The sequence below is a fragment of the Mauremys reevesii genome, linkage group 3 (assembly GCF_016161935.1).
Source record: "Mauremys reevesii isolate NIE-2019 linkage group 3, ASM1616193v1, whole genome shotgun sequence".
Taxonomy (NCBI): Eukaryota; Metazoa; Chordata; order Testudines; family Geoemydidae; genus Mauremys; species Mauremys reevesii.
The window spans coordinates 12041606-12056149 of NC_052625.1; the positions used below are offsets into that span (position 1 = coordinate 12041606).

Below are 14544 nucleotides of genomic sequence, written 5' to 3' on the forward strand. Positions count from 1 at the left end.
ATTACGTAGTGATGCTGTCTTTAAGTAATCTGTGTCTATTATCTTCAGCCAAGCTGATGAAGCCCTATAAGATTGGTGTTGCCTGTCCTTTGTTAATTGTGTGTTACTTAAGGTGTCTCCCTCCATCCCAGACATAGGCAATGAATTCCTTCAGGGGGCAGTGCTTAGGACACACCCTTCATGTTGGCATCTCCCACTGGCTAACTTAGGTTGGGAACTCCCTAGCATGCTGACTTTTGTGAATCCCAGTCTTAGGTGCTTATCTTGTCTCATTTATTGTATAGGGAGCTTAAGTGCCTAACTCAGGCTTCATGAATGGCAGTGATTTTATAGGTCGCTGAAAGAGAGACATGGCAAAGTTCAGTGTTGCCACACCTACATGCCTTTGTGAATCTAACCCTTGGTTATTTGACTAGTAGACTAGATACTACTGGTGGTGTTTATGGGTGGCATTTAAATGCCTGGGCAGAGATGACAGAGATCCCTTGCACAGATTAATTGAAGATATCTAGTCTTCAAAGGACAGGCTAATCCTGCCAATATAGGGGGTTTCAGCTTGGTCTGGGGAAGAAGTGTTGAAAAGGCAAAGCTTGCAATAGTGTGAGAATTAGCGTCTCTGGTATTAAAGATGGTGGTAGTTCTTGGGCATTGTTTTTAATCCAAAATAAAATGACAACCCTGGTTTACAAGACCTGTTCGTAACAAGATAACATACTGTCTGCGAAAGGCAGAAATACTGACAAAATACGATGTCGTTCCTTTTTTTTTTTTTAAGTGTTCTTATAGGTAGGGCACATGCTACTAAAAATGCATTCCGATCCAATAAAAATATTTGGAAAAATGCAATTGAAATGGAAAGAAAGGGAGAGATTGCATTTATTGTGGATACTTGCTTGCCTCTGAAGTACTGTGTAGTATAAGTGTCTTACTTTAGAAAGGTTTTTTATATATAGGTTAGCTGCTCCCATGAATTACCCAAGGCTTGTGGGGGGAAATTCAGATTTGTTGTAGGGGAGTTGTGAATGCAGCTCTTCTACTCCTGTCAACTTGCAAACACCAAGAGTTTTGTGATTCTCATGTTATCACCAGTGAGATTTTTTTAAAGTTACACAACAATATGTTCTCTGCCTTTCATAAGCATCAGAAGTTTCAAAACATATGAGGGATGGATATAGCATCAAGTGATTCTGCAGACACCTGCAGTTGAGGGCATTGGGTGGGGTGAGTGAGAGAGAAGAAATTGTTAGTCCCGCAGTTCTTACTCTGAGAGGGAATCAAGTGAACTTTGCTCTGCTGTGTGAGGCATGGGTAAATAAAGTGAGAAATGCAAAATGAAAGTAAGCGGGCAGGAATTAAGGCTTGTCTACACAGCGTCAGCAAAGTGCACTGCAGAGGGATGTGATTTGCAAAGAGCACTAACATCATCTGCTCTAACTGCCCTGGTAGACCCTGCTGGCACTCTCTAAAAGGTACCCAGTTTCAAACAGGACTACATTTACGTGAATGAAGTATCGTTTAGAGTGCGCCAGCAGGGATTACATGGGTCAGTTAGAGCACAGCACATTAGTACACTTTACAAATCACTCCCCTCTGGCATGATTTGCCGCACCATGTAGACAAGCCCGTGTTGAAAGATTTCTAATTCTACAAGCCTTGCTGTGTTCATACATTGCAGAAAAGGTTTCATAGCTCTGTGCTTGTCTAATGCCTGTACTGTAATGTTTGTTTGAGACTATACTCACAGCAAAGAATAGTGTGAAACTATTGAATGAGGGCCAGATCCTCAGCTAATGTAAATTAGCCTAGCTCCATGACTTTAAAGGAGGTAGGCTGATTTATATCAGCTGAGGACCTGGCCTGAATTTTTAACCATGAAGTCTTTTGTGTGTGTATGTGTGTGATACAAGCCAGGCGGGATAAATCCAACCCCAGCATTACTAGTGGTGCATGGGGCCCACAGTTCAGTGGGCTCTGCAGGAGCCACTACTCCTGTATCAAGAGAAAAGATTAAGACTGACATTTGGGTTGGGGACAATGAAAAAGAAAGTAGAGGATTCCGGCTGAGAGAGCAGGAGACCTTGCAGATCTGGAGAATGCTGCAAAATCTTTGCCTCTCGCTGTCGAAATCTCCCGTCACTGCCCAAGTGGCTGGAGATGCCTTTGAAGATACTTACCTGCCATTTGAGTGTTTTATATTCCTCCCCAACCCGAAACCACCACAGTGACCCTTGGAACAAAAGGCCATAAGAGCTTGGAGAAGACAATGTTCCTGGCAGATGTCCAACCTAACTACCTGGCATCACAGCCCTATTGATTTCAAGTAATGTCTCAGTTGGAGCCCTTCATGGCATGTAGCCATTTGAACAGAGCTTGTTTGACCAGCATGAATGGGATTCCAAGGAATGGATAATATAGGGCCCCCGCTGCCCAGTGGATTGCCAGATGTTCTTCTCCACTACAGAGTATGTAATCTCTCTGGGTAAGAGCTCTCTAGTCATATAAAAGGACCAGAATTCTTGTGACAAGACTGCTTGGGCTCTCTTAGGTATGCCTGTCTATAAAACAATCTCTCGCTTAGAGTGCACACTGCACAAGATAAGTAGAAGAGACGGGATCTTTTTCATTTCTTCACAGCTCTGATCTCATGGAAGCAACAGTGGACTTGCTTGGGGGCAGAATTCTTTATTAAGTTAGTGAAGGGTGTTGTGATGGAGGCAAATTAGAAACAAATTGCCACTAAGACCTCACCCCCACTGGGGAAAGACTGCCCTGGGTCATTTCTCCTCTGGGTTGGCGCTTTAGTCAATGTGTTCTCTACCAGTGGCTGAATATTCCCATTTCCTACTAGATCATTTCTCCTAGGTGTTTTCTCTTTCTTATTTTTATGATTGTGATCAGGCCAGCTTGGAGATGGGTCAACTTTGGAGGGACCCAGACTAGTATGAAGCAGTGGAGTTGCAGCACAGAGGAAAAGAATTGGAGATGTGAAAAGCTGCATGACATTGGATCTGAACTGCCACACTACTCAAGTTTTAAATATAATCCCACAGCTGTGGGTGAAGGAGAGGATGGCTCCTTCAAAGCTGCTATCCTTGTGTCCCTGCTCTGGGATATAAGGTGACAATAACAGAAATATGTTTTCACTTAGATCATCTGTGCACATCATGTAGCTTACAAACTGCCTAGCCTTAGTTTGTGGTAGGCTTTATCAATGTCAGGACATGGCATGGAGATCTCCATTGGTGCTGCAAAGGAGGCATGGAGATCTCCATTGGTGCTGCAACTTTCGTGGTTGGAGGCCAAACCTCAGTACTCGTCCTTTAATTTTCACACAGTTAATCACAATGTGCAGCTGACTCACTTATGTGACCACACTGGAGTGGATGGTACCATGGTACAATAGCTTCAACCATCGTAAGAGAGCTACAGACATGATTCTGTTTGATTACTGTTGAGAACTGCAATGCAGTAAATGATCCAGTTCTGAATAAGTCAATATTGGCAATGTATAATCCTGGGATGAGGAACAAATAACCCATCTCAAAGACTGATACAATAAACACTTTACATACATTGAAGAATGCAGAGCACTTTGCACCATTTAAACCTGACAGAGAGGGAATATGTTTTGTTTTGTTCGTTTTTTTTTTTTATTCTTCCAGTTCACTAAACATTTTTGAGGCTTGTAGTGGTGGGGCAGTTGTCCCTCTCCTTCTGGGTTGGAGGGAGGCTACACTGCCTCACTTCGTCATCGGGGCTGCCGCCTCGCATCAGGGGAATCAGCGCATTAGCGTCCTGACCACTTTAACGGGTTGTGCAGCCAACCATCTAGGGCCCTTGGACATTTCAAGCAGGGGCTGAACCCACCTTAGTCTATGGCCTCGGGGCCCTTGGGGCAGAGGCTCGGGCCAACACTGGCATTAAGTAGCTCCAAGCCCTTTGGCCCAGGGCAGAGCAACCTCACCAGTCAATTAGCGCTGGCCTATGGAGGCAGAGACCGAGCAAACCCAGTAGTCAATCAGTTCTGGGCTCTTGTAGCAGAGCCAGAGGAAACCCCAGGGGTAGGACATCCTGGCACCAGCAGACAACCGACGGGCACAGGCCACTGGGTCAGGTGGGGTGGCTGGTGGGGTCTGGGCCTACCCTACTCCACCGGATCCCAACACAGGGCCCTAACAGTGGTGGAGTGGTCTGCCACTGGGTCAGCGGGGATCCCAACTGTAACACGTTTGCCGTGCCTCAGGCAAAGCTGCAGCCAGTCTAAGGTTGACTGTCTCTGGGCCACTTCCTCCCCTCCCCTTGGGGTGTATGTGGAACAACAGGGCATCCTCCACCTTCTCTGGGTAGGTTGCCTGTAGCAATCCCGGCAGGTCCGTGGCAGGAATGGGCTCCCCAGTGGGCAGGGCATCACTGGGTTCAGCAGCAGATCAGCATCTGGGAGCAAGCAGGGTTCGGCTGCCTCCTTTGGTGTCTCAGCCCCAACTGAGCGGGCGGCCCTGCCCTTTATACTTCCTGTCCCAGTGATGTACTTCCGGTGGGAGGAGCGAGTCAGGCCTGGTTCCGCCCACTTGTGCACGAAGGGTGGTTCCTCCCCTTCTGGTTGGAAGGGAGGTCACACCGCCTCACTACATGCTAAATATCCTTCTGAATTTCCATACTCTTAGCAGCACAGATAGACGCTGTAGGTATTGATAAGATCCATATTTCTGATCATGTTTCTACATCAATTTTGATTAGTATTGATTTAGCCTGTCAAACCTTCATCTTGGATGTTTAGTAATTCAGTGACTTGTGACCCAAAATTTGTTACATTTATAAACAAAGGGTTGGATTGTAACCTTACAATCCCAATATGAGGAAGAGCCAAATTCCTCAAATCAGTGCTTGTGTGTGTATATAAAATATATGCGTATGTGTATATAGCTAGAATTCATTCTCTCTCTCTCTTTCAAGTAAAAATTATAACATTTTCATAAATAAAATTGAGCATCAGCAGCATTAGCACCATTAGTGATTTTTGCCCTTTCCCCTATTATTTTAAGTGGATCTATGCATTTCTCTTGGTGCCTGCAAAGCCTTCAATCAGTGTCCAGTGGAAGTATCTTTTCTATCCACAGGAAAAAAATGAATTTTATTAAATGGACACAAATAACAGCACTTGATTTCAACACTGGCATGTCCTGCAATCTCAATTTTGTAAGCTAACTCAAGGTACAAGCCCAGGTTACCCCCTTTCCTGTTATTGCTTGTCTTATTCCTAGAACCTATAACGATGGCTACAGCATAAGAAGTAATCCTCCTTAAATTTAGGATTTGCTGTGTCTAATGCTGTGATGATATACCTCTGCTACTGTATAGGAAGAGATTGCATCTAAAAGCCTGAGGTCTTGAAGCAAATTATTTTTGGTTTTAAGGCCAGTTGAAATGTTTTAATCACAAATTCTTATTTTGCATTTTCAGAAAAATGGCATATCAAATGGAGGTCTCTACAAAAGGCCATTTAATGAACACTTTGAACAAGCACCAATATATGTTGCTGTTTTTACTTATTTGGGCTTTGGCATTGGAACAATATTTGGCTACCTGCGAGATTTTATGAGAGCCTGTGGACTAGAAAGATGTAACCTTGCTGCAGAAAGAGAAGAACAAAAAGTATGTATGAAAAAAGTTTGTGTATTGTGTTAAGGGCTTACCCTTCGCTCTCTCCTGGTTCTTGTCATGCAGATGGAAAGCAGAAAACCAGAAATCTGATGTGCAGACAATGAGATGTTTATTGGGGTTAATCAAGCAAGCATATCCATAGCTCTGTATGCCGCAGAGCCTTCTCTGTCTGTTTTTCCCACCTCCTCCTCCTTTCCAGGCTTAATTATACCTGTAATTAGGGTGACCAGACAGCAAATGTGAAAAATCAGGACTGTGGGTGGGGTAATAGGAGCCTATATAAGAAAAAGACCCAAAAATCAGGACTGTCCCTGTAAAATCGGGACATCTGGTCACCCTACCTGTAATGCATGTGTAACCCACACACCTCCTGGGTGTGGTGTTCTGTCCCATCTAGTGGTGCTGAGACCACTTAAAGAGAGAGATAAAATGAGTCTGCCTATTTGTAATGCCAACAGACCCTGGTTATCAGTGGGTGGGATTGAACTGGGGAACCTCTGGAGCTTAAAGCATGAGCCTCTACTGCATGAGCTAAAAGCCAACTGGCTGTTAGCTAAGGCTGTAGAGAAGACTCACTTTATCTCTCTCTCTAAGTGGTCTTGGTGCCACTAGATGGGACAGAACACCACACCCGGGGGGGCGGGGGTTACACATGCCCCTGGTCCCACCCCTTACAATTTATGGTCATGTTCCATTTTGGTGGGTCGTGAGTCTGGGGGCTTTGGTACCACCTCTTTTGTATCCCATGGGAAAAGTAAGGAGTAAGGTTGTGTTCTGGCCAAGGTCAGGCTTTTCTTTGGCTTTTAGTGTGTCTTATGCCTCCCCTGCCCCAACCCCCTTGTCCCTCCCGACTGGTTGCTCGACCTTGCCTCGAGACAGGAGTCGAGGCAGTCTCCAAGTGTGCGTGCATATATTTATCTCCTGGCATACCCAGCAACACTTTAGCTCTGTTCCTTACCTTTTCTCATTACACTAACCAACCCATCTGGCTGGCCTCCCCTATCTGTCCCCTTTCCTCTTCTATCTGTCCAAAAGGAAATTTTCTTAGTAACAGCCCATAATAGTAAAAGGAGAGGGAGGTGGCAATTTGCAGAATCAAGAGCTTTATATTTGCTTGTAAGCTAAAATATGTCTTGAAAGAACAAATCTGAGGCATGTGGTATTCTTTTGCTTAGTCATCAACATTTTTAACCTAAGAATATGTATTTTAAAAAATTCTTTGCAGACTGCTATTTTAAGAGAGTGACTTGTTTTCTTCCTGTAAACACAGGAGACGGTAAATACAAATGAAGTTCACACATAGGTAACCATCAAGCAGAAAATAAACTGTGATACCAAAATATAAAACCCTGATTTATAACAATTGTTGGAAACTGGAGCAGTATTCCTACATATTTTGGGGATTGCTGTTGCCCTAATTCCGTTATGCTAACACATGCATAAATGATGCCCCTGAAGAGTTTTTGGGAATACACTGGAGCACTGTTGATATACAGCGTACAATAACGACAATATTATGATACTATCCCCTTTTAAAACGGAGACCATTGTCGTGCTGCCCTCTCACTACTCCACAGAGGGTATTTTGGCAGATTCCCATCCCATGGTGTGTGTTTGCCAAGTAGATCATAAATTAGTTCAGTTCTTCTGCTCCAGCTGCAAAACAAAAACAGTTTGCCGTAGATGCATGCTTCGATCTCCTCAGGCAGGCCTGCTTTAAATTGACCATAGCAGTATCGAATACCAGTCTGTTTGATACCGATCCAGACAATTTAAAGCAGACCTGCCAAAGGAAGTGGAAGCATGAATGATCCCAAGCAGCTATAGATGATCAATTCATGCTTGATCCCTGCGATTCCCATGGGGGCACTATTTCTAACAATCTGAGCAGCTTTCAAATACGGGCCATATATATCACAAACGTTTCCTTCTTCACCTGTCCCCACTCCAAAATTACATTGGTCTGAGGGCCAGGACTGACTGGTTCATTTTTGGACTGGTGGCAGGTTTACCACTCAAAGCCCTGAGCACGATCAGGGCTAGAAATAAGTGAGGGATCCTCATGTTCCAATGAGACACCCAAGAATTACTTCTTTCCCCCCTAGGCCCAAGATATGGGTCCCTAAAGTCACGGCATTGTGATACAGAGAAAAGCTATTTTATAATCATTGGTATGGATTCTAATATTGATTAGTTTATAACTTCCTTCTCCTTCTGAGCCCTCTGTAGTTTGAGTCAAGGGACCTGGAGCTACAGGAGGAAAGATACAAAAAAAGAATACCAACTCCATTCAAAAAATCTGGAAGATGGTACTGTTCCTAAAATAGGGGGCGGGGTGTTTTTGGTTTTATACGTTCTTTTTTTTTTAAAGCAGCATAAGCTACATAATGAAGTAGCAGGATATAAAGACTTCATTATCACATTTTTGATATGTCCTCTGTGATTTGGCCACTTGTGAATAATGATGTTCCTAAACTTTCCAACAAAACCTTTTTACCACACCATTGTGTATTCTGCTAATTCTCATATTTCATGTGTATATATTTGCTAACTAGTATGACTGTGATGCAACATATATATAATCCATGGTTAAGTATTTGTCAACGAAAGTCAATGCCCTACAAGCGGAACCGCGCCCTCAGTGAGAAGCTGAGGCTGGAGTAGGAGGCCTTGCCACGGGCTGCTCCCCCACCTCCTGAGACCACCAATCCCTTTGACCAAGAAGATGAAAAGGAACCCCCACCTGAGGAAGAGACGGTAGATCTGTCCCTGGAGTGGATCCAGGAGTTGCCTGAAGACCTAGATGTCTGCATTGCCAAGAGAGATTTTGAGGGGGTGGTGGACGTGTTGGATAAGCTGAATGAGTATTTGGGATACAAGGCCGTGAGCCAGCCAGTGAGGGAGCTTCGAGCCAAGGTAGATGAGCGAGTCAGGCAGCTCACGGATGTGCTGGTGTTTGAGCTATCTCCAGACCGGTCATTACGAGGTGGTCCTAGGGCCACTCGCCGGGCTGTGTCCCAGCTCATTCGCATGTATAAACTGAGGTGGGAACTTCTAGTCTAGGCTGAAAATATCCAAATAAATCACTGTAGGTTTTCAGGTTATATCTAATGAGCCTGTTTTCTTATGAATTATGATGGGCTTTTTATCCCACATTTGCTAGCAGCTCTGCATTATAATGAAACTCTCTATTTTCAAAATAAATTTTGATGGCTCGTCCTGGTATGAGCTTTCAGAAGATTGGATCCTTTCATGAGTTCTCTGCTACTTGCCAGGCAGAAATAAATGGGCCATACATGGTAATCTAGGTAACTAAGCAAATCTGCAAATGTGGGAGTTTATATATGGCACAGGAACACTAGGCTTGTACTACTATCAGTTTCTTAATGAATTAGTCTGTCTTTTTAATTTAAATAAATAAAGTACATAAGATGGTGATTTTCCTAGAAATCTAACCATGTACATGTTTTCAAACCAGGATTTTGTGCCACTTTATCAAGATTTTGAGAACTTTTACACAAGAAACCTCTACATGAGAATACGAGATAATTGGAACCGTCCAATCTGCAGTGTCCCAGGGCCACAGTTTGACCTGATGGAACGTGTTACAGATGATTTCAACCAGACATTTAGGTGGGTCAGGCTACAGGTAGCAAGCAACAGTTTTTTAGCCAGGGAAGTAGAAAACTATAAGTGTATGTATATATATATATATATATATATATATATATATATATAAGTATGCAGAATGTAATTTCTCAAGTTGGAATATGGCAACAGAACAAAACTTGATGGGTAAATATTTATTTATTTGTTTGTTTGTTTATATATTGCCCCCTTCTCTAAAATCTGCTTTAAATGTAGGTTACTGGTGTTACAAAAATAATTTCTGACCCATCTACAAAGGGCAAACAACAGCATTTAACACTTCAGCCATTAAACTCAGTGGCTCTACAGCAGCTGAAGATCGAGCACTGTGCTTCTAAACACTGTTTGGGCAGGCAGTATGGAAGGAGGCCAAATTATGTTGCAAATGGGCTTTTTAAAAAAAATTGCTTTAACCCAGGTAAAAAGCTAAGAGGCATTTATAACACAGTTTGAACCATCCACACTGCTCAGCCAAACTCTCTTATTAACCCAGTTTGGTTAAACCTTTCTTAAGCACAGTTATAAACAATGATTGCTTGTGCTGTGTAGATGAGACTTCTGAATTACACACAAGGATCTGCACCAATTCTTTGGTATTGAGTTTCAAGCTTGGAACCTAAGGCTTTATATACACTCAACGTCAATTTATTCCAGTGCTTAACCACCCTGACAGTTAGAAAGTTTTTCCTAATATCCAACCTAAACCTCCCTTGCTGCAATTTAAGCCCATTGCTTCTTGTCCTATCCTCCAAGGGTAAAAAGAATAATTTTTCTCCCTCCTCCTTGGATCTTCTCCTTTTATGTATTTGAAAACTGTTATTATGTCCCCTCTCAGTCTTCTCTTTTCCAGACTAAACAAGCCCAATTTTTTCAATCTTCCTTCATAGGTCATGTTTTCTAGACCTTTAATCATTTTTGTTGCTCTTCTCTGGACTTGCTCCAATTTGTCCACATCTTTCCTGACATGTGGCACCCAGAACTGGACACAGTACTCCAGTTGAGGCCTAATTAGCAGAGGAGCAGAAGAATTAGTTCTCGTGTCTCACTTACAACACTCCTGCTAATACACCCCAGAATGATGTTTGCTTTTTTTCCAACAGTATTACACTGTTGATTCATATTTAGCTTGTGGTCCACTATAACCGCCAGATCCCTTTCCGCAGTACTCTTTCCTAGGGTATGTCTACACTACAAGAGTAGTTCGATTCAACTTAATTCGAATTTGTGGAATCGACCTTACGAAGTCGAATTTGTGTATCCACACTAAGGACAGTAATTTGACTTTGTGATTCCACACTAATGGGGCCAGCGTCGACTTTGGAAGCGGTGCACTGTGGGAAGCTATCCCACAGTTCCCGCAGTCCCCACTGCCCATTGGAATGCTGGGTAGAGCCCCCAATGCCTGCTGGGGGAAAAAATGTGTCGAGGGTGGTTTTGGGTAACTGTCATCATTGAACCGTCAATCACGCCCTCCCTCCCCGAAAGTGCCTGCGGGCAATCTGTTCGTGCACTTTTCTGGTCAGTGACAGCGCGGACGCCACAGCACTGCGAGCACGGAGCCCGCTGCAGTTATGGCCGTTGTCAACTCCTCACACCTTATCGTCCACCTCTTCCACAGTCAGCTGCTGAAAAATTTGGGCTACTTTTCAATGGTGCTGCAAGCACTGGTGGACCATAGGGGACGTTTTACCAACATCAACGTCGGGTGGCCAGGCAAGGTTCATGACATGCGTGTTTTCAGGAACTGTGGTCTGTTTAGACACCTGCAGGAAGGTAGTTTCTTCCCGGACCACAAAATAACTGTTGGGGATGTGCAGATGCCTATAGTGATCCTCGGGGACCCAGCCTACCCGCTAATGCCCTGGCTCATGGCGCCTTGGACGGCGACAAGGAACTCTTCAAGTACCAGCGAGCAGTGTGACCTGTGACTGTTCAGTTTCTTTACAGAGAAGCTGAACCTGCCCCTGTTTCTTTACCCAGTTACTGTTGACTATCCTCTGCAGTTACATACCCCGTTCACCCCGTTTCCCCCACTTCCAACACACGTGTAAAAATAAAATACATGTTCCATTGTTACTTAAGAAAGGTTTCTTTATTAATGACTTTGCGTTAAAGGGTTGAAACTGGGACGCAGACTGTGCTGGTTAGGGTGTGCAGTGATGTAAAGACCGCCTCTGAACTCGAGGAATGACAGGCTCCTGCTACTAGAGCGGTCCGCAGTGCCGGACTGGTTGTTTCAACGGAGCCTGCCATCCCTCCTTTTTGGGATTCTGTGTGCGGGGGCTATGTGACCTTGTTGCAGAGGAGGACAGATACAGATTCCCCTGCTGCGTGGCTCTGTGGTCCAGGACAAGGACCGCTGCATAAGATCTGTAACAGCCCTCCCCCGCTACAAAGTCACATCCCCCCCACCCACACAGAACCTGGAAACCACCTCCCATACCGACCAGGGTGCCTACTGACTGCACTGTGTGTGTGACCTACTGCTGATCCTGCCCCCGTGTCTGTACCCTGGTAAAGGTGACTGTCCTGTCCAATTACCAACCCCTTTCCCCCCTTTCAAACACAGTCTCCTCTAAAAGAACATGACGGAAACAGTAATTAACAGAAAAGTATTTTTTATTATCAACTAGCCAGTTAGGGGATGAAACTGGGACGGGGGCTTGGGTGAGGCGGGAAGGAAAGGACTTCTCAAAATTTAGGGTATGAGAGCTTTTGGGTACTTGAGCACTCTGCTGGGGTGCAGTGACAGTTTTAACGCCCCCTGGCACCCCTCCTTCTGGTTATTTTGGGTGAGGGGGGTATGGGACTTTGTGGCGGGGGAGGGCGGTTGCAGATACAGTGCAGGGGGGCTCTGTCCTCCTGCCTGCGGTCCTGCAGAACATGCACAAGGTGCCGGAGCATGTCCGTTTGCTCCCTCATTAGTCCAAGCAGCGTTTGAGTCACCTGCTTGTCTTCCTCACGCCACCTCTCCTCCCGTTCGCTGTGTGAGCGCTGGTACAGCGAGAGGGTCTCCCTCCACTGGCTCTGCTGGTCCGCCTCGTCTCGGGAGCAGCCCATAAGTTCAGGGAACATCTCATCCCGTGTCTTTTTCTTTCGCCGCCTAATCTTTGCCAGCCTCTGTGAGGGGGATGCTGTGGCAGGTCTGGAGACAGTAGAAGCTATGTGATGGGAAAAAGGGAGTGAATTCCTTGCAAAGATACATTTTTGCGAACAATGAACACAGTCTAGTCTGTGTCTGTGAACAAGAGCATGCACAGCACCTATCTCGTGCGCACTCCTGCTGCAGGCAATCCGGAAAGCATAAACTCTGCCCCTGTTCCACCCCATCGCAGTGTCCCCCGACCCTTGGAATTCCGGGTTGAGATCCCAGTGCCTGATGGTGCAAATTTCATTGTCGCGGGTGGTTCTGGGAACATGTAGTCACTCATTCCTTCCTCCGGGAAAGCAACGGCAGACAATCATTTCGAGCCCGTTTTCCCTGGATTACCCTGGCAGACGCCATAGCGTGGCAACCATGGAGCCTGTTTTGCCTTTTGTCACTGTCACCGTATGTGTACTAGATGCCGCGGACAGAGGCGATTCAGCAGAGCTACACAGCAGCATGACAGCAGCATTTGACAGCAGCATGACAGCATTCATTTGCTTTTGCATGACAGCAGAGATGGTTATCAGCCATACTGTACCATCTACCATGCCATTGTAAATTGGCAAGGTGATGATGGTTACCAGCCGTATTGCATTATACCTTCTGCTGCTGTCATAGGTGCCCCTGGCCGAGATCAGCCAGGGGCGCAAAAGACAAAACTGGGAATGACTCCCCGAGTCAATCCCTCCTTTATGGTATCTAAAAATAGAATAATTCCTGCATAGAATATGGGGCAAGTGTACTAGAGATCCAGTGTTTCAGAGAACCAGAGAGCACAGCCACTCCATGTCAGATTATGCAGGAATGATGAGCTGCATGGCATTCACAGGGGGTGCTCCTGCAACAACCCCAACTGTTGCTTCCCTCCTCCCCCAGCCTTCCCGGCTACCGTTGCAGTGTCCCCTGATTTGTGTGCTGAAGTAATACAGAATGCAGGAATAAGAAACACTGACTTGTTACTGAAATGAAATGAGGGGAAGGCAGCCTCCAGCTGCTATGATTGTCCAGACAGGACATTAAGCAGTGTGGGGGAGAGGAAAACAGCATCCTGCTGCTATGACAGTCCAGGCAGTACAGAATCTTTTCTTTACACATGAAGGGCGGGGGCTGATGGAGCTCAGCCCCCTGTTGCTATGATGAAGACGGTTAGCAGGCCGTCTACTTATGGGCTGATGACGAGGACGGGTACCAGTCGTATTGCACTATACCATCTACAGCAAGGCTGATGATGATGACTACGGATATCAGTCTTACTGCACCATCAGCCACCCATGAGGCGGTGGGGGGGAGAGGATGCTACAGTACAGTGCCGCAGCATCGCGTCTACCAGCAGCATTCAGTACACATAGGGTGACATTTAAAAGAGTCAAGAGATTATTTTTTTTCCTTTTCCTTCTGGGGGTGGGGGAGGGGGGTACATTGACGAGCTATGCCCTGAACCGCCGCGGACAATGTGTTTGACCGTACAGGTATTGGGAGATCAGCCAAGAATGCAAATGCTTTTCGGAGACTGCAGGAACTGTGGGATACCTTGTGTCCTCAGTCCCCCCTCCCTCTATGAGCGTCCATTTGATTCTTTGGCTTTCCGTTACGCTTGTCACGCAGCAGCGTGCTGAGTCTCTGCTACACCGTCTGTCTGGAGATTTTTTTAAAATACTTTGGACCAGGCGTAACATTACAGTAATTCCCCTAATTAGATGCAGGAGTCTCCGAGCGAGATCACCCTGAGGACGGTCACTGAAGGAGATAGAGAGCGCATGCTGCGTGAAAGCCAGCACAAACCAGGGGCCTATGCAGCCGTGCTCGGGGAGGCAATGCTCCCTGAGTACCTCATGAAAGCCTGGCGCGGAAAGGTGTGCTACCACGGAGCACCCAATAAGGAAGCTCTCCCCAGGAACCTCCTGCGGAGGCTTTTCCATTACCTCCAGGAGAGCTTCATGGAGATCTCCCAGGAGGATTTCTGTTCTATCCTCATATATATAGACCTCCTTTTCACATAGTTCAGATTCCTGTTCCATTAATAATAAAAGTTTACATGTTTTAAGCACTTACCGACTGATCCTTCCCCTGATTCAGGGTCCGGGTTC

General features: G+C 45.5%; 1 protein-coding gene across 7 annotated transcripts in view; it reads left to right on the plus strand.

Moving 5' to 3' along the window:
- SPTLC3 (serine palmitoyltransferase long chain base subunit 3) overlaps window positions 1–14544 on the plus strand; it is a 138427-nt gene that overhangs the window by 51944 nt on the left and 71939 nt on the right. For all 7 annotated transcript variants that reach the window (XM_039531315.1, XM_039531313.1, XM_039531314.1 and 4 more), the window contains 2 exons: window positions 5461–5652; window positions 9140–9294. In XM_039531315.1, coding sequence (XP_039387249.1) covers window positions 5461–5652; window positions 9140–9294 — 347 coding nt within the window. The remainder of the gene's footprint in view (window positions 1–5460; window positions 5653–9139; window positions 9295–14544) is intronic.